Below are 27151 nucleotides of genomic sequence, written 5' to 3'. Positions count from 1 at the left end.
ACGCGTCCTGATCATCAGGAGCAGCCCTGTTGAGGAGTTGCTGAGCTGGTTAAGACCGGTCTTACTGCTCTGATGTTGGGTGGGAAAGCCTGGAGCTGGTTAAGACCGCGTCATTTGCTCTGATGTTGGGTGGAAGCTGGAGCTGGTTAAGACCGGTCTTAACTGCTCTGATGTTGGGTGGAAGCTGGAGCTGGTTAAGACCGGTCTTAATGCTCTGATGTTGGGTGGGAAGCTGGAGCTGGTTAAGACCGGTCTACTGCTCTGATGTTGGGTGGGAAGCTGGAGCTGGTTAAGACCGGTCTTACTGCTCTGATGTTGGGTGGGAAGCTGGAGCTGGTTAAGACGTCTTAATGCTCTGATGTTGGGTGGGAAGCTGGAGCGGTAAGACCGGTCTTACTGCTCTGATGTTGGGTGGTTTTTGGGGAGGGGGGGAGGGGGGATTTCTGCGGGGAGCTGCGTGAAGGACCGGTTCTTACTGCTCTGATGTTGGGTGGGAAGCTGGAGCTGGTTAAGACCGTCTTAATGCTCTGATGTTGGGTGGGAAGCTGGAGCTGGTTAAGACTGGTCTTAATGCTCTGATGTTGGGTGGAAAGCTGGAGCTGGTTAAGACCGGTCTTACTGCTCTGATGTTGGGTGGGATCCGTACTGTGGAACAGTGCTCCAGGAGAGTTATCATGGTTTGGTAAATGGTGTGGAAGATGTCCTTGAAGACAAAGTCCCTTTCCCCATTTCAGAGCACCAAGCCCAGCCAACAGCTTCCCTGTGACCAGTCTGGTGTGTCGCGACCAGTTTAGGTCAGACTTCCTCCTCTGGTACTTTATGGTGTTTACTTGTTCATAAAAACCTCTCACCATTACCAATAACAGAGGCTACAACAAAACATACTAACCTCTCACCATTACCAATAACAGAGGCTACAACAAAACATGCTAACCTCTCACCATTACCAATAACAGAGGCTACAACAAAACATACTAACCTCTCACCATTACCAATAACAGGGGAGGTTAGCATTCGCTGCTAAATCGTGGTCGGCCACAGCAACGAACAAAAAAAGTATTAAAATAATCAGGATGGTAAAACGTCTTCAGTGTAACCTGAAATTACTCAAACCAGATATAAAGTATGTAGACAAGATAAGGGTTCATCCTTTAGAACTAACAATCACCAAATTAAAAACTAGAAAAATGGCATGGCATAGGATTTGGCATAGGATTTTGTTATGTTTGAGTCACTTCGGATGGCATAAGAACAAGGAATAAGCCATGGCAAATTGTGACTCACCACCTGGATTTGGTCTCATGTAGCAAAATTTGAAATTTCGTTATTTTACATTAGTAAAAGTTTAGACTCAGAGCTACAAAATGGTATATCATACACTACAGTTGAGGAAAATGGGAAAGTAATTCTGCTTTGAAAGTTGATACACTTGTTAATAAAAGTGAAGAAAAAAATATTTAAAACACCAGAGTTTTTTTTAAAGGGACAAAAAGATACTGTCAACTGTCTAACACAAGGGACAGATTTAACACAGTTGTCCACGACTGTGACTGGCCTTCACTTCATGTAGAATCCTGCAACTGTTCCTCCAAACCTCTCAGTAATACAGAGGAGTAGTGAGGACAGTGAACGCAATAATCCTGCCCTCCCTCCTCCATCTTGGTTGAGCGCGGCCTGCCCGGTGTAGCAGTCAGCAGGAACAGTCCTAGACAAAATCACCAGGCACTAATACACCCGGGACTCACTGGCCGACTTGGACCCAGCAATTCACCCTGGGGATTCTATTAGCAAACATGTAACACACCACAGCTCTCTCCATCATCCGCTGTGCGTGAGTGGAAGTCAAACGTGCAACTAAACCTGATCAAACTTTCATTCGAGATCAGGGAGCATGACAAAAACAGTTAGCCATCAAGGCTTGAAGAATGGTCAGTGGGGTCATTCTGGAGAAACAAAAACTCGACAAAGACAAACATACCCACCCACAAAAACTGTAACCCTCCCATTARTGTAATGGTGAGAGGTTAGCATGTCTTGAGGCTATGATATTTGTGCTTTAAAAACTCACAGATCATTATTCATGATTCATTCAGGATTATCTGTAATCATGTTAGCATCCATATTAAAATGTAGAAGTGTTCATTAACATTCTATTCACAATAAAAAAATGAAATGATTTTACCAACTCAGATTATTGGACAAAATCTTGAAAAACAACAAAAGCTAATTGCATTCCAGACATTTTTGGTAGAGTGTCACAAAGCTGATGTAACCACTGGCCCAGTCCTGGACCTGACACAAAAAGCTGAAACTTTCAACTAAAATGAAGTGACTGTGTACAAAAAGTGAAATAATTCCCAAAATGGATGAAAATATCCTTAAATGTAAGCTGACAGTCTGCACTTTAACCTRYGTCATTGTWTCAAGTGCTGGAGTACASAGCCAAAACAACACAGCTGTCACTGTTCCAATACTTTGKGCTCACCGTTCATGATTCTACCTCCCATGAGCACCAAAATGATTGTGATCCTCTCAGATCGCCACAGGGCCTGACTGAAGTCAATGTTTGTAGGTGAACKCAGCCACTAGCGTGCGAGTGGCCCGGTCAGTCAGGATGAGCCAGCCTCACAGTGAAAGCCAGGGTGACGGGAGATTAGAGGGGGGCAGCTTAACTCTTCCCCCCCTCAGACTGCGGATCCCGCTTATATAATCCTGAGAGTTAAAGCTATATTCTGCCGGACAGCCCAACCAGACAAGTCACTGCTGTCAATAGGCTCATCTGGCTGCTCAGTCAAAACCKTCACAGAGACATGTGAAGGGACGACAGGAGAGGGTAAGCACTGCTGACGTAATGCCTTGAACGAATCCATAAGCCAAATAAAACCTTCATTGGAAGTCGATGCGGTATCTGAACAGAACAAGCTCTGGCTTTACAGAGCCCGTGTTCAGTTAGTGGTGCCTTCCTTCAGTGATGAATATGAGTCAGTGTTTAACATTGTGTGGGGGCTTTGGTTGGAGAGGCTCCTGCTCTTGACTCAGAGTTGCAGTAGTAGGGCTGGGAATTGCCAGGGACCACACGATATGATATTATCACAATAATTTGGTGCCGATACGATATGTGATTCTATATGTATAGTGTGATTCGATACTGTGATTTTATGTTCCAAACTCACTATATATCTGCTGCAGAGGGACAAGAGAGAGACATGAGAAAACACGTTTTGATCAGTCATGGAAATAAAGTGCTTAAAACAAATTGGCTCCCTGTTTAAAAAGATGGAGAACAAGCTACAGAAGGAAAAATACAGGAGTGTTGGTGCAAGTACAGCCAACTAGCTCAAAATAAATATTGCAATATTGAAAAATATATACATACACAAAATATATGTGTACACATACACAGTGCATTCAGACCCCCTGACTTTCTCCACAATTTGTTACGTTACAGCCTTATTCTAAAATTAATTAAAAATTGTCCCCCCCCCTTAATCTACACACAATAAATACCGACAAAAGCAACAGGTTTAGACATTTTGCAAAAAAAAAAAAAATTACATTAGTATTCAGACCCTTCGCTGTATCGATGTGTACGACAGCGTGTTCCAGTTTCCGCCAATATCCAGCAACTTCACACAGCCATTGAAGAGGAGTGGGACAACATTCCACAAGCAACATTCCAGGCCTGTCCGCGGAGCTGGCGTCACGCAGAGCCCCGAACTGGCGTCACGCCAGAGCCCAGCTCCTTGACTGGGGTCTACGCCCAGAGCCCAGCGCCGACTGGCGTCACGCCAGGAGCCCAGCCCGCTGGCGTCACCGCCAGAGCCCAGCGCGCTCGGCGTCACGCCAGAGGGCCCAGCCGGACTGGCGTCCGCCAGTAGCCGACTGGTCGTCAGCCAGAGCCGACTTGGCGTCACGCCAGAGCCGACTGGCGTTCACGGCCTCTAGAGCCCCGACTGGGCGTTCACCGCTCACAGCCGACCTTGTTCAAGCCACGCCAGGGAGGCCTTCCGAAACTTTTCATGCTTCACTGCAGAGCCCGACTTTTCAGCCACGCCAAGAGCCCGACGTTTTCAGCGCGACCAGAGCGACTTTTCAGCCGCCATTTGCAGCCAGAGTCGCTTTTCAAGCCACGCAGACGGCCCGACTTTTCGGACGCACGCCAGAGCCCGGTTCCCTTTTTCAGCCACGCCAGTAGCCCGACTTTTCAGCCCGCCGCCCACGCTTCAGAGCCCGACTTTTCAGTCCACGCGCGCAGAGCCCGACTTTTCAGCCACACCAGAGCCCGACTTTTCAGCCACACTCCTTTTATTTAAAAAGGTTTCTGTGACCAACAGATGCATATCGGCATTTCCAGTCATGTGAAATCCATAGATTAGGRCCTAATGAACTGTAACTCAGTAAAATCTTTGAAATTGTTGCGTTTATATTTTTGATCAGTASAATATAAAGTTAAACCCTCTTCTGCTAAAATGAAATATAAAAGAGGCACAGACAAATGATAAACTATAATGACTATAAAAGGTAATTTCCTATCCTGTGCCTGGGGGAGGGGGATATGTCACATTATTTCATATAAAGCTAATATAGCGGTCCTCGTGATATAGCTAGGCCCGTGAGGGGCGGGGACGGGCCTGCGAGGGGCGGGACTGAGTATCTGAATTGTGCACAGAGGAGAAGCCTTCCAGCCATTGGTCAGGAGCAGCCATGTGTGTTATGAACAGAGCACATCCTATTCCTTAGTCTGCGTTACATTAGGTAAGCCAACATGGGCTAGAGTTTGTTTTGGTTTCTGTTTCAAAAAGGGGTTTAGGTGGTGGGCGTGACCAGGGGTGTGGCAGGGGGCGCGGTTGGCTTGTAGGTGCAGCAAAGTTCTAGAGGTCCCTTATCTTCGCGGTGTAGAGAATCTTTTGCATTTACGCCAACTTCCTGCAATTAAAAACATTTATCCATGGAACTTAGAGGAAAAAAACACTATTTTAAAGGTTGAGGTTTTAAAGCAAATTTCCAGCAACTATTTCYAATGTTGGCTAATGTGTTGTTCTTTAGCTTGAACATACAATCTATACTGCTAAAWGTTTTGGGAATGTTCTATTCCCCCACTGTCTAGCTTTTATTTGGATGATTGTTAGTTAAAATATATTAGGTCCATTATCTTCTCTGCATACTTTTTATCTGGTTTAGGTTAACAAAGCATTTTTCCATCCCGATTGCATTTTTTAAATGTTTTACACAGTTTGGACTTATGCTTAGGCGGCCCGCACAAGGATATCAATGGCAGAAAAATCCTTGCGTTTAACAGTTTAACTAGACGTTAATCCACAGCAATTTGCTATGCAAAGTCATGCAGACAGGACAAAGAGTTGACCGATGTGATAGAACCATCTGTGGGGGCAGTACTGATACGCGGTCCCCCGATACGCGGTCCCTGCCCATAAGCAAAAGAGTTGTAGACAGGGTGCTACAGCATGTGCCAAAAGTCCTCAGATTCAAAATATTAGGTGAAACCTAGAAACAGAAGAATATATTTTCTCCCCAAGACAGACAACACACACACACACACACACACACACACACACACACACAGAGAGGTTCAGTTCAGTCAACTGGTGCTCTGCTGCCAAGTGTGTTCATCAGCAAATACCAAGCTCATCGTCTCATCCACCATCTTCAGCCAAGACCACCAAGTCCCCAAACACACCCCTGGCGAGGACATAGAAAGTGTGTGCTTACACACAAAATGCAAAATTAACGAAAAACTATCTAGTGACTGCAGTAAATGGTGTTAATGGTGTCTAAGCTGGTTATCATGGCCTGTACCTCCTCCACTGGGAAGAAAATGGCTTCTTTGACATCACTCAGTCATACTCCCTGCATGGTGCTAGGCCCACACACAACACAGAGCACACGGTGCTAGGCCCCCCACAGACCTCTGCCACACCACACAGAGCACACGGTGCTAGGCCCACCACACAGCTAGAGCACACGGTGCTAGGCCCACACAGAGCACACCGGTGCTGGGCCACACAGAGCACACGGTGCTAGGCACACACACACAGAGCACCGGTGCTAGGGCCCACACCACACACAGAGCACACGCGGTGCTAGGCCCACACACACACAGAGCACTGTGCTAGGCCCACACACACAGAGCACACGGTGCTAGGCCCACACACACAGGCACACGGTGCTAGGCCCACCCACAGAGCACACATGGTGCTAGGCCCACAACACACACGAGAGCACACGCGGTGCTGAGGCCCACACACACAAGAAGCACACAGTGTACGGGCCGTGAGCGCACACCAGAGCACCGGTGCTAGGCCCACACAGCGACACGGTGCTAGGCCCACACAGAGCACACGGTGCTAGGCCACACAAGGCACACGGATGCAGGTAGCTAGGCCACACAAGCACACGGTGCTAGGCCCACACACACACAGAGCCACGGTGCTGAGCCACACGCACAGAGCTAGCACACCAGGGAACACGGTGCTAGGCCCACACACACCAGGCACCGGTGCTGGCCACACCAACGACAGAGCACATGGTGCTAGGCCCACACACAGAGCACATGGTGCTAGGCCCACACACAGAGCACATGGTGCTAGGCCAGCAAAGTGAGTCAACAGCCTTTAGCCTGCCTAAACGAGAATCACATACTCAACCCTGCTGCCAGCTTCTCCCCATAGCTCACACTGTCCATCACACTGTCCATCTACTACACAATTATCCAGCAGCCTGACCTGCTGACAACAGAACCTCCATGCCTTGTACAGTACAGATCACGATGTCAAACCACAAAACAGTATGATTGGTTAAGTCCTCTTCGCACACGAAGGTAAATTATACCAACTGGAATAGCAGAGGTGCTGTGACCAGACGGACTTATTTCTCGCRGAGCATCACGGAAAGTCCCATTAAAATACTTGTCTTGGATGGTGGAAAAAAGATAAGGCAGATGGAAGGAGAGGAAAATGTGACCGAGACAACGTTTCACCACAATGACAAAAAAAAAAAGTGGCTGTAGACAATTGCAGATGTTAAAAGGTCATGCCATGCTTTAATTATGYCATCGTTTCACTGTTTAATTCATTATCATCCTAATGACCTCATGCCTTTCTGTTCTGGTCTGAAACACAAGCATCAGCCAAGTACGACTGATTTTGTTTGTCTGAAAGCTCAAGTAACTTGTCTCAACAACTAAGTCTAACATCATGCATGGACCAAAAGGGTGACTGGAAAATGGGTTGTATGATGCAAGGAACCACTTCACAATTAATGATCATATATTAAGAACAGAATTAAACAAAAACATAAGCTACTCTCTGCCTATTGGCTTTCAGGCATATTCAAGCKCGTCTCAAAATACAACACGGCCCATTTAAGTCTCATGGAGAATGGTTGGCCTATAAAATTACAGCAACATTACAACCAAATACTTGTCTTTAGGCCTATAGAATAAAGTTCCTCATTCAATAAATCAGGGATCAAACGGCTAAAGTAATCTATTTCAAAGTGTCGAGGAAAACTTGTTTGAGGAATCAGGCAGAATTCATTTATCAGCAATAAGAGGTTTACTCGAGCAACTGAAGGATTCAAGGAAGACCATGCTCGGGACAGGGAGCCCTCGGGACATAGCGGGACAGGGAGCCCTAGGGACAGGGAGCCCTCGGGACAGGGAGCCCTCGGGACATAGCGGGACAGGGAGCCCTCGGGACATAGCAGATCTTGATTATTTACAAGTTAATCTCTATATACTCTACCTACACAAAGAGCTGCTTACCCCTCAGAGGGAAGTAAGTCTACATGAGAAATAAGGGGTAATTAGCTCTACTCCCCTGTAGCATTATACTAACAAAAACATGTTCTAACCTGTTCCGCACAGCCTATTCATCCATCTTTAGAGCCCAAACAGACAGGAGAAGAATTAAAACTGTCTGGCTTTGTGCCCAGACATAAGGACGAATAACAAACCACTCCTTTGTGTGGTGTGTGAAGAGGTTACTGGAGAGCTTTGGAAAATGACAAGTGCCTAGTAATTTTCAACTCAAACATTTACACAGCATTAGACTAACAAAACCATTTTACACCCACAAAAAGACAACAAAGACAAGTTTATCTACAAACTTTAGTCAAGTTTCTGGGGAGATCTCTTGACAGCATGATAGAAATATTCTGATTGGCTAATGTTGTCAGAATGACATGGCCAATGATGAATAGAGGGGAATCCCYGTTTTACAACAGTGTCAGATTTTTTCATCAACTGCCAATATTAAGCATTGGAAGGGCGATTCTACAACAGCAGTAGCCTTATTTGGTATTGGTTTATTAATGCTCCCGTTTATCAATTCGCGAGTGCCGGTAGAAAAGTTTAGGACATCGGACAGGACAATGACATTAATAGATGCTATTAGCTAAATACTGTGAAAACTAGTCAGGGTACACTATATGTTTTGAATTGGCTATGTAGTTAGTCTGTTTAATAGCCTAACTGCTGCAGCAATGTCCATCTCGCAATCTCCTCCGGCCCACCTGCGCACATACAGTGTCTTCAGAAAGTATCCACACACACACACACAGCTACTTTTCCCACATTTCATTGTTACACAGCCACATTTAAAATGGATTAAATTGACTGTCACTGGTCTACACACACACACAATACTCCATAATGTAAAAAGTAGAATTATGTTCTTAGAACTATTCACAAATTAATACATTTTAAGCTGAAATGTCTTGAATAAAACAACTATTCAATGCCTTTGTTATGGAAAGCCTAAATCAGTTCAATGTGCAAGTCACAGAATAAGTTGCATGGACTCACTGTGTTCAATAATAGTGTTAAACATGATTTCTGAACAACTACCTCATCTCTGTACCCCACACATACAATTATKRGTAAGGTCCCTTAGTAGAGCAGTGAATTTCAAAWCACAGAGACCAGGGAGTTTTRCCAKCGCCTCGCAAAGGGCACCAATAGGTAGATGTGTAAAAATGTAATATCCCTTTAAGCATGGGGGAAGTTAATTACACGTACAGCACCTGACATCACAGGAAGGCCAAAAAGATCATCAYGGACAACAACCACCCGAGCCACTTCCTGTTCACCCCACTATCATCCAGAAGGGGAAAGGGGGTTACCTAATCAGTTGTATAACTGAATGCCTTCAACTGAAAAGTGTCTCRGCATTTAACCCAAKCTCTCTGAATCAGACGTACGGGGAGCTGCCATAATTGACATCCACGTAGTCGSCCCCCCCGGAACAATTGGTTAACTGCCTTCCTCACGGGCAGAATGACTGATTTGTACCTCGTCAGGTGGGGGATTCGATCCAGCAACCTTTCGGTTACTGGCCCAACGCTCTAACCACTAGCGAGGTCAGTACAGGTGCATCAAAGATGGGACCGAGAGACTGAAAAACAGCTTCTATCTCAAGGCCATCAGACTGTTAAATAGCCATCACTTGCACATTAGAGGCTGCTGCCTARATACACAGACTTGATATCATTGGCCACTTRAATAAATGGAARACTAGTCACTTTAAAAATGTTTACATATATTGGATTACTCATCTCATGTGTTTACTGTATCTTAGTCTATGCCACTGACATTATTCATCCATATATGTATATATTCTTAATTCCATTCCTTTACTTAGATGTGTTTGTATTAGGTATTTGTTGTGAAATTGTTCGATATTACTGCACTATCGGAACTAGAAACACAGGCATTTCCCTACACTCGCAACAACATGCGCTTAACACATATGTGACCAATAAAATTAGAATTACACTTTGGATGGTGTATCAATATAKCAAGTCACTACAAAGATACAGGCGTCCTTTCTAACTCAGTTGCCCGAGAGCAAGAAAACCACTCAGGGATTTCACTATGAGGCCAATGGTGACTTTAAAGTAGTTAGAGTTTAATGGCTGTGAGAAACCTGAGGATGGATCAACATTGTAATTACTCCACAATACTAACCTAAATGACAAGAGTGAAAAGGAAGCCTGTATAGAAAAAAATAAAAGGTGGCAAAGAAATAAACATGTCCTGAATAAAATGTGTTGTTTGGGACAAATCCAACAGAGCACCTCTTCATATTTTCAAACAAGGCGGTGACTGCATCATGTTATGGGTATGCTTGTCATCGGCAAGGACTAGGGAGTTTAGGATAAAAAGAAACAYAARAGAGCTAAGCATGGGCAAAATCCTAGAGGAAAACCRGGTTCAGTCTGCTTTCCAACAGACACAAATTCACCCTTCAGCAGGACAATAACCTAAAACACATTACCAAATGTACACTGGAGGTGCATACCAAGACGAAATTGAATGTCCGAGTGGCCTAGTTACATATTCAACTTAAACGTACTTGAAAATCCATGGAAAGACTTGAAAKTGGCTGTCTAGCAATGATCAAGCACCAACTTGACAGCACTTAAAGAATTTAAAAAAGACTATGCAAATATTGTACAATCCAGGTGTGGAAAGCTCTTAGAGACTTACCCAGAAAGACTCACAGCTGTAATCACTGCCAAAGGTGATTCTAACATGTTTTGATTCAGGGGTGTTAATACTTAAGTAAATTATATACATTTTATTTTCAATACATTTGCAAAAATGTCTAAAAACACTGTTGTCACTGTCATTATGGGATATTGTTTGTAGATGGGTGAGAAACAAATCAATTTGATCCATTTTGAATTCAGGCTGGAATAAATGATGGAATAATGGGTAGGAATACTTTCTGAAGGCTCTGTACTCAGGATTCACATACCAGGACTTTTCCAGAATTGTCATGACCGTACAAACTCAGTTCTCTGACCAAAAAGTAACCTATAACTGGTCAAATAACTTACTAACTAGCAAGGAGTATCAACATGTGCACATGTGGCGACACACGGGTCTGCGCTTTGATTGCAAAAGTGCATTTTGCGACTGCAGGTGATTGACAGACTGCKCGTCAACGCAGAAATCTGACGTGAGCAACACATCGCATCTGGAGGACACTTATCTAATTATGATGATGCAATTGTTTGATATTGTGATTTTAACCTATATTSCGCTTGTCCAATTATTATTTTGACTTGCCCCAGACAAGTGATATGAGATGTCAAGCCCTGCCTCCACTGAGCTCTTAGTAAAAGGCCAGGACCACTCAACCAGAGCATAGCCATACTGGATTTGTTTTTTAACTAGGCAAGTCAGTTAAGAATWCTTATTTACAATGACGGCCTACCCCGACGACYCTGGGCCAATTGTGCGCCGCCCTGTGGGCCTCCCAATCACGGCCGTTTGTGATACAGCCTCAAATCAAACCAGGGTCTGTAGAGARGCCTCTATCACTGAAATGCAGTGCCTTAGACCGCAGTGCCACCCGGGAGCCCAAAATTAGCAGTATTGTGTGTGTCTGTGTTAATGTGCCGTTATGAATACAAAATTCACCTGTATAAATTGCAGAGGAGATGCTGACATGAATCATAGACATTATAGCCATGATGCAAATTCTGAGTACAAACAATGTCAGTCATCCTTTGTATCATTAACTTTCTCTCGTCTCAGCTTTGAACCTGAAAACATTTATAAACACAAAGCAAGACAACTCAAGACTTAGGTTCAAAACTGCTGAACATAAACTATATTAATGTATTCCATAAATTACATTCTATGCACGAGAACCAAGCATGAAAAACAGGGACCTAGTTACAGGCTACAACTGCAGTGTTTTTCCTGGTTAGGGAACACTAGCGATAGATTATTTTGGGCGTAGTGCTGAACTATTGGCTAACACRGCCTGTTTGATAGTTTGGATATGATCATCGTACTGTACAGTGTTTGTTATGAATGTGATACTTTTTATTCTTCACAATGTCACTGGAGAGTTCATCTACTCTGAGGTGCAAAGCCCTCAAGCAGTCTTTTTAAAAATCACTGTATGTCTAATAAATCACTGTTAATTTAATGAAAATAACTGAAATATATTTTGTATCGTTCATTTCCCTGAGCCTTCTTTGACCCTTGAAATGCTCTGTCTGATTGTGTGGCCTGTTAGAATAACAAATTAAAATATTTCCATCCCTGATTGGCTGATAGGATGGTTTAGAGCACACCCCTGATGGTCATTGGTCTATTATAATAAGATCGGTTGTGACATGATCTGGGCCAAAACGCATCCCTCCTGAACTGGCTGAAAAACCAGGCATTTTTTCTCTCTTCAAATAGATCGTTCCCATTTTGTGTAGGAGCTATCTATCTATCTATCTATCTATCTATCTATCTATTATCTATGAAAATCAAATTAACGGCACTGCCCCTTTAACAGTTCATGCAAAGTTCATGGCCACTCAAAAAAGTGCAAACTTCTGTAGTAGCCAGAAAATTCACAACTAATCTGACATTTACAACACCTTAAATTAATTAGTAAGCATGTAACATTACATTTACCTTGGGGGGACCACTTTAAAATACATTTATCATAAGATGGACCACTAGAAATGTATTGTAAGTGTATGGGTGCATTTGTCAAAATGTGCTGCTTAAAAATGCACAGTTGCTATAAATGAGAACTTAAAGGGCTGCAGAAGTGGTATGACCAATTGCAGTAGCTCTGAAAAGGTGAGGATGTGTGTGTGAGCAAGGTACTGACCTACTAGTGCAGGTGAGAGCCAGGTACTGACTCCATAGTGCAGGTAGAGAGCCAGGTACTGACCTACATAGTGCAGGTAGAGAGCCAGGTACTGACCTACATAGTGCAGGTAGCAGAGCCAGGTACTGACCTACATAGTGCAGGTAGAGAGCAGGTACTGACCTACATATGCAGGTAGAGAGCCAGGTACTGACCTACATAGTGCAGGTAGAGAGCCAGGTACTGACCTACAATAGTGCAGGTAGAGAGCCAGTACTGACCTACATAGTGCAGGTAGACGAGCCAGTTACTGAACTACATAGTGCAGGTAGAGAGCCAGGTACTGACCTACATAGTGCAGGTAGAGAGCCAGGTACTGACCTACATAGTGCAGGTAGAGAGCCAGGTACTTGTACTGGAAGAGGGGGTTGTTGTTGAGACTGCTTCTCTGGATCTTCTGGAAGAAGGAGCTGACATCCCAGCGGTAGAGTACCTCCAGCAGCATGATGCTGGGGACACGCATCCCCACGTTCAGCACCGCTTCCAGCTTGTCCTTCAATGCCATGGCCCTGACACAGCACGCTACAACCTACTAAGACTGGACAGGGGGGGGATAAGGAGTAGGGAGAAGAAAGCAAAAGGTGAGAAGTCTCAAGTGCAAAAACATGTAGGCTAAATACTTGTTTTCATTAAACAGCAGTAAAATTCTGTTTTCTCAGAGCTCCAATTCCATAGATTCACCTATGTTATGTGGTGTTTCATAAACACATTCCCAGGTAGGCATGCACAAGTTGCTGTAAAGGATTGATAAACACAGTTGTATTTGACCAAGAAGAACTGTTAACACTTCCAAGCGTCTCTGCCTGCATGTTCAGACAAATCGAGTCTAACGAGGCAGGAAGGAACTATATACACTAAAAATGCCTGCATAGAAAGTGTTGTAATTCCACAAGTCAAGCCTGAAGTACAGGCAATGAGACCATATTAGGTAACATGGGGCCAGATGTCACTTTCACAATAACATTTAAAATAAAGGAAAAAGAGTGGACTTATGGGAATATAGATGTAGTAAAAGTAATTTGCTGACCAAAAATAAATGTGAATTTCTGCATTTAATTTATTGTCACCTCTCACTATGGCTCTACATTGTGGGCTATTTCCCCAAGAATCCTACATGCTTGTTTGAGCAGGATCAATGTGAATGAAAATGAAATGTTATCCATTTGCCACACAGCCAAGCATCCCAACTGGTCCCAGCATCTGCCTGAAGCTGTAAACATTCCTTCCATAGTGGAAAGTTAGTAAGGGTATGAGCATGATGCTGCTTGCCTTTGTCCTTTCACACGATCTGTATTACAGGTTGGTTGTTGACCCATCATGTAAAAAACATGCTAATAAAGACAGACACTGATGGAGGGTAAATGCCATCCCATAGAATTACATATAGAACTGATTTAATGGATCTCTGAGATCCCATCCCCCTGGCCCTCATTTTCAGACGGCATTTTGACATGACAATAAAAATATAAACAATATCTTTAACACTGTACTTATGCGTAAACTGGCAAGCTAATGTTAACTACATCACTTTGAAATTCACATGCATCAGTCATGACTGACTGTCCGGAAACGTCARGTTAACACTTTATACCACCACCAGTTACCGGATCACGTTCTGTTGAGGGTGAAGTTATTACAGCTAWTCAAATTTACCTCGGCATCTAACTACGCTACATGAATGGCTTGTTGTGGCTTGGCTCTGAGCGCTATGACATTAACTTTAGTTACATCGCCTAACGTTAGCCACCGCTAGTTAACCCGAAACCAGTTGTGCCCCGCAAGAAGGGTGCTGAATAATCACATCTTTATCGTCATCTCATTTTCAATTCTGTTATGTAGCGATCTACAATTATGTTAATTTGGTGATACGTAAAATGAGACAAGATGCTAAAAGTGACTGCATCYTGCATGTTAGCATAGCGGATGGGCAGAGGTAGGACTCATAAAACTGCACTTGATGGTATCTAGCTAACGTTCCGTCAATTGCTAACATTAGCTAGCTGCTAAAACATCCTAACTAGCTAGTTAATGTTAGCAATACCAGATGTTTGTAATGGAAAGTTCCACCATGCATAGTTAGCAAACTAAAAACGTGACATCAACAGCTGCTCACGATAAAAATGAATCTAAGTTAGCAACAGTTGGCTAGAAGCATTGCTAGTTACGCCTTATCACCGCACTGCATGTGACGACGTGTAGCTAGCCAGCTAACTAAGTTAGCTTGCTGTCGCGTTATCAACGTTGTCCCACSGAAAAGCAAAGAACCTACATTGCGAGAACGACGTTAAACTCAGTTTGATGATGTTTCTCCGGTCGAATATCAAACATTTTAACTGGGCGTCTCCCAAATTAACGGTTCAAATGATGGCATTTTCTCCSTGGATCGAATCGTCCGCTCTCCAAACATCTCACTCAGCTACGTAGCGGCTTCATAATGAAGAAGTGTCTATTGAGCATGCGCAGCAGCTCTTAATTAGAACAACTCCTTGCTGGTCAGAGAGATGCTGTATTTTTTGGTTATTTTTATTGTCAACAGCTTCCAAATTTGTTCGTTACGTTTGCAATGCTCAACAGAAAATACGATTTGAGACCTCTAGAATCAGGTAATTACAGGTGGAATATGTAAAAATCGCTCTGCCATTTAATGTTGCTAATATTCTAATAATTCGCCTATTTTCAGTTTGTGAAAATCATTGTACCATCTAAATCATTGTGAAATATATTTTCAATGACCAAAAATATTGTAAATTCAGCTGTTTGAAGCTGGTGTACAAACCGAAAGTAAAAGACGCAAAAACGAAATGTAAGTAAGGGAAGTATAGGAATAGCACACATAACATATCTACTGCTTCTTAGACTTCCTTTCATTGAGAATTACAGATCTATAACTAATATTTCMATGTGGATTTTGTCCGGGTAAACTAAAAAGTTACATATTGCAGCTTTAAACATGGTATTTCACATATTCRTCACTGTTTGTTTGGTGTACACATGACGTGAGTATATAAACACCTAGCCCTAGTACTTTTACTCCAAGGACCTTGTCATTTACAGAGGTAGACWTGCTCTGTCAGCCAAAACAGACAAATACGCCATGTAAACATGAATTGATTCTCAAATGCAATTAGGTTCTACAAACATAAAGCCCTTTACTTTCATATCAAATTAAAAGAATTCATTAATTTCACAAATGCAAAATATACACTCACTGTATACTGTTTTAATGGCTTTATCACAGTTGCAGCCAACAGTATTTTTCAGTGACAACACGTTTCTGGCGGCCTTCTTCCATTATGAGCATGCTACACTAAACAAAAATATAAACGCAACATGTAAAGTGCTGGTCCCATGTTTCATAAGCTGAAATAAAAGATCACATACATTTTCCATATGCATTAAAAGCTTATTCCCGGACCGCACCACAAATCAATGTCCGTGGATGTGGAAATCAAGGCCGTTCTGGACTGCARCCAAAACAGATGTCCAAAAGGCGTCAGCGTCGGTCCATGCTTACTGGGGTGTAGCCTACCATGTCTGCCAGCAATGGAATTTTATGAATACTCATCCATGTGGTAGGCCCACTTTTTGTAAAACGGGCCGTTGCATTGGTTTATTGGTCCTGATTCCTYTAATGAATCAATGTGGCTATTTAAACACTGAATATCAGCTACCCAACTTTATCAGGAGTTATTATGATTATATGTGCAATGTGTTTACACAGTGGGAAATGCAGAAGTATTTTATTTTTCTCTATGATCAGCTTTTCAAAAATTGATAGATACAAACTTGAAACCACTGATCATGACAATGGGATGAAACTCCTGGACAACAGTTGTGATTGTCCATTTCATATTGTCCATTTTACTTTGACCAGTCCAGTTTTTAGGATATGTTGTTTGTTAACATAACTGCGCATTTTTGATTTGATTGAGCGCCATTAAGGTTAGGCTATTTGATCGAAGAAACCTGCATGATGTAAAAAGTGTCCGTCTCATTACATTGTCATCCATTTTATCTCCAACCTGTAGGCTACAGAAAAGGCCACATACTATTTCTGCCAAATCCTATATGTGCTACAGGATTTATGTTAGGTACATTTTTTTCACAAAACGTTGGTGGAGTTGCAGCAATGAGTCTCTCCAACATCACCCTAGAGAAGAGCGCTGGGAATGGACAAGCAAAATATTACCCATCCTTACTTTTGACAAAGTGGGCCCAGTTTATCACAGAGCGGCATCAGCTCTCACCTAAAAAGCCCATAGCGCCGGGAATGGACAAGCAAAATATTACCCATCCTTACTTTTGACAAAGTGGGCCCAGTTTATCACAGAGCGGCATCAGCTCTCACCTAAAAAGCCCATATGCCACTGGTTAAGTGAAATTGTCATTGTTTTTGGACAGTATTATGTGAGGTTGTATGTGTTGTTGGAGGTGCGTTTTGGTCTGTTTAGCTCAGAAAATGCCGCCCTCAATCTGATGCAATAGGCGACCGCCTAATCCTGCTAATGAGCGGGCCGGTCGTGAGTAGACGCCTTCTGTCCAATGACTCTTATGTGTAATGTAATGGAACTGAGAGTTTAAAATAAATGTAACTTTTTAGACAAAATAAAATTACATACTACAGCACAAAGCCGACATTTAGGTGAATCAATATAACTTAAAGTATATTATTCGGTGACTGTGTAGTTAAAAATGGAATAAATCAATGCATTTGCAAGCGCTGGCTATTGAACCTTTATCTCTTGCTATTTGTCTCCATCTGTCGGTATTTTAGTAGTACACCCACAGGAAGTTATAAACGAAGCGTGCTTGGTAACAAACCGGGCGACAGAAGCGACTGCTGATTAAACAACACTGAATGAAACTGAGTTTTAAGGAAGCACTTACTTTACACATTTATTACACGTCGTAGCACGTGTTCCAGCACACCACAGAAACGAAGGGATTTGTGGCACACCGCAATTTGTAGGTATGAATGCGCATCTGATTGTCTTTACTCTTGTAAAAATAACAGTCCATGGCTGGCAGGCCATCGAATTAGCTTGCTAGCTAGCTCGAGCTGGATGAATGAGAGACACGCAAGTKATTTTTTCTTAGTAATGCCAGACATGATGTACATTTTTTGTTCAATCATCATTTGATCAGATCGCATCTGTGTGATTGATAAATTGCGGATAATAACTAGCTAGCTAACGTTTGCTAGCTAGCTAATTTATTGAATGGCGTGAGCTGAATCTATCTACGAAGATAATACTAGGCCATCCCTAACCTAAGTAGCTAACTAACAAACTATATGGTAGCCATATTAAACTTAATTTAGAAGTTGTTTTCATTGCAAAGTACTGGAAGCAATGAATCTCCAATAAGATTGCTTTGCTGTTCTGGTTTCTGGATGTGTAGTTATCTGAGAGTTATTATTGTGGTCTCGTACAGTTGTTGCAGGAGGTTCGCACCAGCATGTCTGTGTCTGTGATCATTAAATGGGGAGGGCAGGAGTACTCCATCAGGACACTCTCCGAAGAGGACACTGTGCTGGACCTCAAGCAGTCCATCAAGTCCCTGACAGGGGTTCTCCCAGAGAGGCAGAAACTCCTAGGATTAAAGGTCAAAGGTAAAAACCCATCTGTGGATGGCAGCTGTAAAGGCCAATAACTGTTTTACTGCATTTGAGAGTTAATTGGCACGTGCAGCACAGATTGTATGGAAGTATTTTCCCTCTCACGCTTCACACCGTTGTGGACTTCTGCCTTTTTCTGAGTTGTCTGGATATGGGATTGATCACGTCTTAATGGTTCTGTCTCTCTCCCAGGCAAACCAGCAGAGGACCAAGTGAAGCTTGGTTCACTGAAGCTGAAACCCAATACCAAGATCATGATGATGGGCAGCAGGGAGGAGAGTCTGGTGGGTTCCTCGTCCTTCTGCTCTTGTACTAAACTGTATGGTGAACCATTCCACACCGAGGACTGTGATTGGTGAAGCCTGCMTCCAGCTGTTTACCAGAAGCAATGTCACGACAAGCACTGACTTGRAGAGTTGATTTTTCTAACTTTAGCATGTCAAAGACCTTGGCCTCATAACACTCCATCGTTTTGTTTTGTGAAGGAAGAAGTTTTAGCACCTCCCCCAGAGAATGATGACATTGTCAATGACTTTGACATTGAAGAAGAGGTGATTGAAGTACAGAACAGGTGCAGTAGGACTTTGCAGATCCAAATAATTTATACTGTAGTTTCAGTCATACAAGTAATGAATTGATTCGMCTCAAACTTCGCTTGGCACTCTACGGTATGTTTTCTAAGATCACATAGTCAGTCCAATATCTTGTTTTAACTTAACGCKCTTTTTTGTTTTCTTTAGAGAGGAGAACTTGGCCAAGATAGCCCGCCGTGTCAAAGACTACAAAGTGGAGGGGATGAACCCACCCAGGGCAGGAAAGAGTCTGTTGGTACTAGATGTGGACTACACGTTGTTTGGTGAGTAGGAAGACTATCAAAACTGCACTGGGCACTGCTGTTTGCCTAGTTAAGTGATTTAATAATTTCACAATTTTCTAAATATGAAATATATTTTAGATTTTAAGAATTTAGAATATTATTGAAAGATTTTATACCCTTGTCCTTATGCAGTTTATTTTTTTTATTTTTTTTAAACGTTTGAGCATGTTTCTCTGTGATTTGTTTTATTCCAGATCATAAGTCATGTGCCGAGACGGGACAAGAGCTCATGAGGCCTTTTCTCCATGAGTTCCTGACCTCGGCGTATGAGGACTATGACATCGTCATCTGGTGTAAGTACCAAACTGCTTGTTTTGCTGTACATGGAAAGTTGAAGTTAACTGGCCCTAATTTGTGTTTAATTTGTTCTAGCTGCCACGAGTATGAAGTGGATTGATGCTAAAATGAAAGTAAGTATTCCCGTCTGATAAGTTTTATTTTTTATTTTTWTATCAGTCTCAATTTGTTGACTTCATGGCCAGAAAGGGGCAGTGTTTCCCCAAAAATATTTTTCACAACATGTAAACTTCCATTGAGAGCACTATACACATGCATATTGAGCAGCAGTGATTTAATATGCGGTGTTGACCTGTAGTATAGAATGTCAGATCAGATGTTGCCTTCCTGTTGTGGTGTATGTGACTGTCTCACCGTGCCCTCTGGTTTCTCAGGAGCTGGGAGTGACAGACAACCCTAACTARAAGATCACCTTCATGCTGGACAGTGCAGCTATGATCACGGTGCACACGCCTAAGAGGGGTGTAGTGGAGGTGAGTGGGCCTACACTGGAGCAGACAACCTCATAAATCCCACTGATTCATGTCCCAGTTGCCTGATGGAACTGTCTCCAGTCAGTGTTGTGGTGGGTGTGTTTCAGGTGAAGCCTCTTGGGGTGATATGGGGAAAGTACAGTGAGTTCTACAGCAAGAGGAACACTATCATGTTTGACGACATTGGCAGAAATTTCCTAATGAACCCACAGAACGGACTGAAGGTAAGTTCTGGTAGAACTTACATTACAAGACCGGGTGTTTCTTTGCTTCACTTGCGGTTGTTTGAGACGCCATTTATTACCATTGGAGGTGTGGATTTTTTATTTAACCTTTATTTAACTGGGCAAGTCAGTTAAGAAAAACATTTTATTTACAATGACGTCTTACCAAAAAGCCTCCTGTGGGGACGGGGGCTGGGATTTAAAATAAAAAGTGTGTGTGTGTGTGACAAAACACATCACATCACACACATCACGACAAGAGAGACAACACTACAWAAAGAGAGACCTAAAACATAGCAAGGCAGCAACACATGACAACACAGCATGGTAGCAACATGACAACAACATGGTAGCAACACAACATGGTAGCAGCACAAAGCATGGTACAAACATTATTGGGCACAGATAAAAGCACAAAGGGCAAGAAGTTAGACACAATAATACATCACACAAAGCAGCCACAACTGTCAGTAAGAGTGTCCATGATTGAGTCTTTGAATGAAGAGATTGAGATAAAACTGTCCAGTTTGAGTGTTTGTTGCAGCTCGTTCCAGTCGCTAGCTACAGTAAACTTTCAATAMTCTGAGTAAAATCTGCTCKGTTTCMGAGGTCGTGGTACTTTCTGGATGGAGGATTAAAAGGGAGACCAGCTCACCCCGTTATGAGGTTGTCTTACTCTACAGGTGTATAACATCATTGTCGTCCATCAGTTCAGTTTGATAGTTAGAAAACATATTGCATTTAGAACGCGTTGCAAAAATGTCACTAAAGGGGTGAACCAATCAGTTCTCCTCACTGGTTACGTGGACAGACGTGTGTATTGACTGAGGTGGAGATGCTGTGGWATCCACTGGAGCAGACCAGTAAAATGCCTACACGTGTAATTACACTTCTATGGACCCCGACACTAATTAGAGGCTGGCGTAATATTTGCTCAAATGTGATGGCCGGCCATTATAAGAGACCAGCGTTTGTTTGAGAGTCTGGGCTCTATATTAACAAACCTAACGTAATGCTATCGTAGCGCTGGAAGTCCAGCCATCGTTACCACTAAGACCACATGTTGGTTGGGTTTTTAAATATCCCACCAGAGCTGCCTGAAATTAGCGTATGATTTTTAAGAACAGCACCTCAGATATTACACCCCTCCCACTCAGATATACCTCGCAGTGGAGTGCTTATCGCCTTTCCCCTCGACGGTATACTTTATCATCTTATGGACTGAGATATGGTGGCAGACCTTCTTCAGGCCGTACTCGGTTCACGGCGTCACCTATCACAGTCTTTGTGTATCATTCCTCGTTTTACTCTTTGTCTTTTCCACCCTCAGCAATAGTCGTCGGCTTGATTTTCGCCAACGTATCGTGTCTCGTCTTCCCGATGTTTTCCCGCTCTCCCCCTGACCCCCGCTGATTTCCGCTGCCAAATCCCTTTCTCGCTACACCCTCCCTCAGATATACCACCCCTCCCACCTCAGATATTACCACCCTCCCACCTCAGATATTACCACCCCTCCCACCTAAGATATTACCACCCTCCACCTCAGAATTACACCCCTCCCACCTCAGATATTACCACCCTCCCACCTCAGATATTACCACCCCCCCACCTCAGATATTACCACCCCTCCCACCTCAGATATTACCACCCCTCCACCTCAGATATTAACCACCTCCCACCTCAAATTTACCACCCTCCCACCTCAGATACACACTCCCACCTCAGATATTACACCCCTCCCACCTCAGATATTAACCACCTCCACCTCAGATATTGACCACCCTCCACTCAGATATTACCACCCCTCCCACCTCAGCGCAAGAGAGTTCCTATAAGAGAGGTACATGACCAATCCTGAGCCAGGGTTGGAAAATAGACGTGTGAAGGCTTTAACAGGTCAATTGCAAACTAGCGTGTGTTTTGACAATAGTGATGGCTTAAGGCCAGGTGAAAATAGAGCCCTCTGCGTTTTAATGTCAGTTTTCAATAATTAACCTTACCAAAACCTTACCAAAACCTCCTTGAGTCTTCGAGTTGTCAGCTGTCATTATGGTGTTAATTTTGATACAACCCATTTTCAATGTCCCCCCCTTTAGATACGTCCATTCATGAAAGCGCACTTAAACCGTGAAAAAGACAAAGAGCTCTTCAAACTGTCTCAGTATCTTAAAGAGATTGCCAAACTGGAGGACTTCTCAGGTCTCAACCATAAGCATTGGGAGAGGTGAGGTTACTGATTCTGCAACTAACTTCGTCTTAACGTACTTTCCTGTTGTTTTGCTGCTTCAGTCCTGACCTTTTCTCTTGTTCTACTAGATGATCATAGCTCTGTGACCATTGRTGTGTTGTATTTCTGCAGGTATCGCACTAAGAAACAGAGCCAGTGAGAGCATTGTTGTGGATGTGTGAAGGGATGGTCATTCCTCAACCAGGAACAGTGCTGGACACTCAAGCCCTCACCAAACCACGACTGCCCGTTTCTGACTGGGAGCTGTTTCCTATTGTTTGGCTTGTTTTTTAAACTTCTGTTCTTCCCTCATCTATGTCTTTCTCTGTTGACTTCAGTCTGGGAGACACAGTAAATACTATACACCTATCAGTACTCAGTTTACACCTACCAGTACTCAGTTTACACCTATCAGTACTCAGTTTACACCTACCAGTACTCAGTTTACACCTATCCGTACTCGGTTTACACCTATCAGTACTCAGTTTACATGCAATGTTTTTTTTGTTAGGTTTCACCCAATCGTTCTTTCAGATTAGTGACTGTCATCTGTAGCTATGCCACTTAACCTCAGAGTTATACGAACATGAGTTTGTTCTGTACTGATAGTGTTCTGTATTCTCTCCTCTACTCTCCCCCTGGCTCTCTCCTCTCCCCCTGGCTCTCTCCTCTCCCCCTGGCTCTCTCCTGGRRCTCTCCRCCTGGCTCTCTCCTCTTCCCCTGGCTCTCTCCTCTCCCCCTGGCTCTCTCCTCTTCCCCTGGCTCTCTCCTCTTCCCCTGGCTCTCCCCCTGGCTCTCTCCTCTCCCCCTGGCTTGCAGCTCTCTCCTCTGATACCACCATACCAAGTAGATGTAGTGAAGCTGGCACAGTCACCGAGTGAAGCTGGCACAGTCACCGAGTGAAGCTGGCACAGTCACCGAGTGAAGCTGGCACAGTCACCGAGTGAAGCTGGCACAGTCACCGAGTGTTACCGAGTGCACAGTCTGACACTGAGGTGGATTCGGCCTCTATTAGGAGTGTGACGTCCATTTGCTGCTGCTGGTCACAGAGGTCATTTCAGAAGGAGACGGGTGACGTTGTCCATCAGACAGTTTTTTGTTTTTCCTCATTGTCTGTTGACATCAGCTATGCTTGCCTGGAAACCAAATATATCTCTGTACCTGGTTACACTGTATTTTTAAAATATGATTCATTTGACCCAACTTTGATTTGAACTGAACATTTCTTTCATATTCTCAGGCAATTGTTAGGTCCACTGAACCAAACAATAGTTGTTGTAYTGGAGTGACTGAAAATAAATGGGGAAAAGGCACTTAGAGTTTTTGTTTGGGGGGGAGAGGTTTTTTGGCGGGGGGAGGGGGCAATTAAAGGCATTGTGTTTGGCAGACTCAGCCCAAGCACTAGACACTAAACTCAGATCAGAGTTCTCRGCTTTTATGAGGTTTATTTGTAAATAGAGTTGTATATTTTCAGTTGGAAGAAGGGATATGGTTCAGAACATTGAGTCGGACACCTTTCTATCCCTTACTAGTTGTCTCTTTAAAAGGCAACCGTCTCTGACAGTAAATTCAATATTTGCTTACATTTGCTTTATCCATTGGCYGTAACACTGGAGCGTTCATTCTCTCACGTCATCCTGCAAAGTTATGCAATAAGCTAAAGATCAACTGCTATCGGAGGAAATTAATAACTGTTGGGGTTTACATAATATTTTAAACTATCTGTTTTGGATTGTAAATATTTATTTTACAGACTTCCTTACTACTTTGTTTTCTTGTAAACAATGTTTTGCTACCTTCATGTCGGGTATCAAAGGTAAATAAATATAAATATGCATTTCAGTTGTTAAATGAAGGTACTATCKTTTTTATTTAACTAGGCAAGTCAGTTAAGAACAAATTCTTATTTACAAGGACATTTAACAAGCTGTGTATACTTACCCAGGCATCCCAGGCACTGAATACACATGTGGATGACTGACAATAGTAAATCATGTCTGTTGCTTAAGCAGCAGCACTTTAAAAAAAAAATACTTTATTTTTTATTTTTAATGTTAAAATGTACAACCTTCCTGCAGTGAAGCCGCTCAACATTTACATTACATTGTCATCTAACAGACTCAACCTATTATTGGTTTAAGTTGTCAGTTTGTCATATTGTTACCTCAGTTAAGTTCTCTTCACAATAGCTTGGTTTCCTCATCTTTTACAAATCATCACATTCGTTGTGTCCTGTGATATTTAATTAGCAGACTGTTGTATGTCAGACAACATGAACATGTTTTAACAAGTGGACACTGGATTCCTGTTGTGAACATATCCCGACTGTAAATTAAAATATTTTTTACAAAAGCTCCTTTTTCCAGTCTGATTTTTATACACAGTCAGTTACATTAGTGTAACCATTGTAAAAAAAAAAAAAAAACGAATTCTAGTGCCTTTAAAAAGGGATAATTTAAAAAAATATATATACAAATGATGATTTGCTGATTCAGATGTATGGCTAACAAATTAACAGGGGCATGTATCTGAGTGCAGGGCTTTTATTTTTGCATCTATTTCATTATTTAGACAAATATTCYTGCTACAGTAATGAAAAACACGAGATAAATAACATAAATCATGGTTACATTTCAGAACTATTACAAATAAGTCAATAACTTTCCTTACATTCGAATTACAACAATCATAATATACTACATTGCATTTTATTCTCTTCGGTATAATGTAAAACAAAATATCTGTTGAGTGACGAGACATATTTGGATGTGATGGTTGAAGCTGAGTGTGTTGTCTGTCATCTGGATGTGCTTTCCTTTTCACTATAAAGAGAAAGAAATTAGATATTTTTCTAGAAACTTCACATTAACTGAAAAGTGATGTTGAAATAACATACTATTCAAATGTTYTAGGTTGAGCTATCATACCTGTCAATGTTTCTTATATTTATGCTTTACCCTGTTGTACAAAGACAGACACAAACCTTTCGTCAATGCACTGTTTAGCACTGTTGAAAGTTTGACACTGCTAAACTTCTCATAAAGCTGTGTATTACAGCTAATCAAATCAAATGTTATTTGTCCAATGRGCCGAATAGAACAGGTTMAGACCTTAGAGTGAATTTCTTACTTASAAGCCCTTAATTAAACAAKGCAGTTTTAAGAAYGAAAAAAAKAACYTTTTAAGAAAGTATTTACTACAAATAAACAGAAGAAAAAAAGAAAGTGAATGAAAAAGCTAGAGAGCTAGTGAAAAAGACTACTCACTCATAATGGGTCCACTGACACCAGGGACAGTCAACCAGTTCATCCTTCGCCCGGAGGCAGAAACGATACTTCTTGGAGCTGTGAACTACGGTTAACTTTGTTTCMTTGGTTTCCTTTAGAAGGACCTATATATCAAGAGAGGAGAGATGGTACCCTCACCTTAGAATTTCATCCCTGGTGATAATGTTCTTCTACACATMAATTCATGTATGAAGTCACAATTACAGAGTACCGTGTTGTAAAAGTAATGATTGTAAAGATTGACCAAGTATCACAGACTAGATTAYATGGTTCATCAAGACATTATCACAAATCGCGATATTGAGGATTTCAAGAACAAAATTGTTGTATAAAAATGGGCTTCTACCTGTTTTTCAGAGTCACAGCTGTCCCTGGCGTGGACCACTTTGACCTGGAATGTAAGGGGATAGTAAGAGCGTGGGAGGCTCCACGTCGCAGGGTACTCCCACTGAAAGGTGTTCCCCTCCACCTTGGTGATGTGGATCTTGTCTGTCTTCACTGACGAGGGAGAGAAGGAGACCAGACAGAACCAATATTACTGAACGTTTAAATTGGATGAAGCGGTGGCCATATGAATCCTATGATGTACTGCACAACAGAAAGCAACAAGGATGGAATGAGATGTACGGTATATTAACCTGAATGATGTGACAATGCTAATCCCAGTGAATGAGTGTGGAGGACATGTTTTCCTTGGCCTTACTGTACCTATTTCTCGTATGTAGAACGGTGTAACGGTGTAGTCCTCTAGNTCCTTGGCCTTACTGTACCTATTTCTCGTATGTAGAACGGTGTAACGGTGTAGTCCTCTAGGAGGTAGTTGCTCCTGAAGTAGATGGTCAGGTCGATACGGGACACCTCCTCAGCAAAGGAACAGCTGTCCAGGTCCTCACAGGTCAAACCTGAACCATCACTGTGAACGGAGCAGGAGAAGTTTCTGCCAGAGAACCTGGATGAGGGACACAAATCTCCTGGTTAGCCTCGGGACTTCTCACTCTCTGAAAACAGACGCATGTTCAAACATAACAACAAATCAAAAGCTCTTCACAGAGAGTCAAGGGAGAGTCAGTTGAGAGTCAGTGGAGAGTCAGTGATGAGTCAATGGAGAGTCAGTGTTGAGTCACTGGAGAGTCAGTGGAGAGTCAATGGAGAGTCAGTGGAGAGTCAACGGAGAGTCAGTGGAGAGTCAATGGAGAGAGCGTTTGCACTGTTGTAGTATTAACTTCGACTAGCATCATTCATGTAACAAGATCAAATAATGTAACCATCAGTACATGAGATCAACCCATTGGTCATACATATTTCATCTAGTGTATGTTTGATGACTTACTGTCCTACTTGGACCAGAGCAACAACTGCTGATGTCCGATACATGGTCTTCTTCCAAAAGCAATGAAATGTTCCATTGTAATTTTTTGCCAAACATCTTATGTATTCTGGGTAAAAAGAGAAACAGAATGAGA

At 42.6% G+C, this 27151-nt stretch overlaps 3 protein-coding genes across 5 annotated transcripts in view; 1 reads left to right on the top strand and 2 right to left on the bottom strand.

The window, feature by feature from the left end:
* Nucleotides 1-15120, bottom strand: part of LOC112073153 (RING finger protein 145-like) — a 35893-nt gene extending 20773 nt beyond the window's left edge. Inside the window, 2 exon segments of one of the 2 annotated variants that reach the window (XM_024140499.2) lie at nucleotides 13008-13224; nucleotides 14956-15120. In XM_024140499.2, coding sequence (XP_023996267.1) covers nucleotides 13008-13191 — 184 coding nt within the window. In that variant the 5' untranslated portion in view covers nucleotides 13192-13224; nucleotides 14956-15120. 2 annotated transcript variants of the gene reach the window in all.
* Nucleotides 15121-17340: 2220 nt separating this feature from the next.
* On the top strand, nucleotides 17341-23053 carry LOC112073151 (ubiquitin-like domain-containing CTD phosphatase 1). 2 transcript variants are annotated; one of them, XM_024140497.2, is given in 11 exon segments: nucleotides 17341-17651; nucleotides 18120-18297; nucleotides 18496-18587; nucleotides 18789-18874; nucleotides 19044-19159; nucleotides 19375-19473; nucleotides 19553-19590; nucleotides 19852-19950; nucleotides 20058-20174; nucleotides 22271-22398; nucleotides 22534-23053. In XM_024140497.2, coding segments are annotated over 10 exon segments (957 nt in total). In that variant the 5' UTR covers nucleotides 17341-17651; nucleotides 18120-18143; the 3' UTR covers nucleotides 22562-23053.
* Nucleotides 23054-24928: 1875 nt separating this feature from the next.
* LOC112073152 (interleukin-12 subunit beta) overlaps nucleotides 24929-27151 on the bottom strand; it is an 8839-nt gene continuing 6616 nt past the window's right edge. The window contains exons 4-8 of the mRNA XM_070440050.1: nucleotides 27019-27130; nucleotides 26459-26637; nucleotides 26035-26186; nucleotides 25668-25792; nucleotides 24929-25223 (exon numbers count right to left, since the gene is read on the bottom strand). Coding sequence (XP_070296151.1) covers nucleotides 25199-25223; nucleotides 25668-25792; nucleotides 26035-26186; nucleotides 26459-26637; nucleotides 27019-27130 — 593 coding nt within the window. The 3' untranslated portion in view covers nucleotides 24929-25198. The remainder of the gene's footprint in view (nucleotides 25224-25667; nucleotides 25793-26034; nucleotides 26187-26458; nucleotides 26638-27018; nucleotides 27131-27151) is intronic.

The sequence above is a fragment of the Salvelinus sp. IW2-2015 genome, unplaced genomic scaffold (genome assembly GCF_002910315.2).
Source record: "Salvelinus sp. IW2-2015 unplaced genomic scaffold, ASM291031v2 Un_scaffold2165, whole genome shotgun sequence".
Taxonomy (NCBI): domain Eukaryota; kingdom Metazoa; phylum Chordata; class Actinopteri; order Salmoniformes; family Salmonidae; genus Salvelinus; species Salvelinus sp. IW2-2015.
Note: the sequence above shows the minus strand (reverse complement) of the source record. Positions and strands in the feature narration are given on the sequence as shown.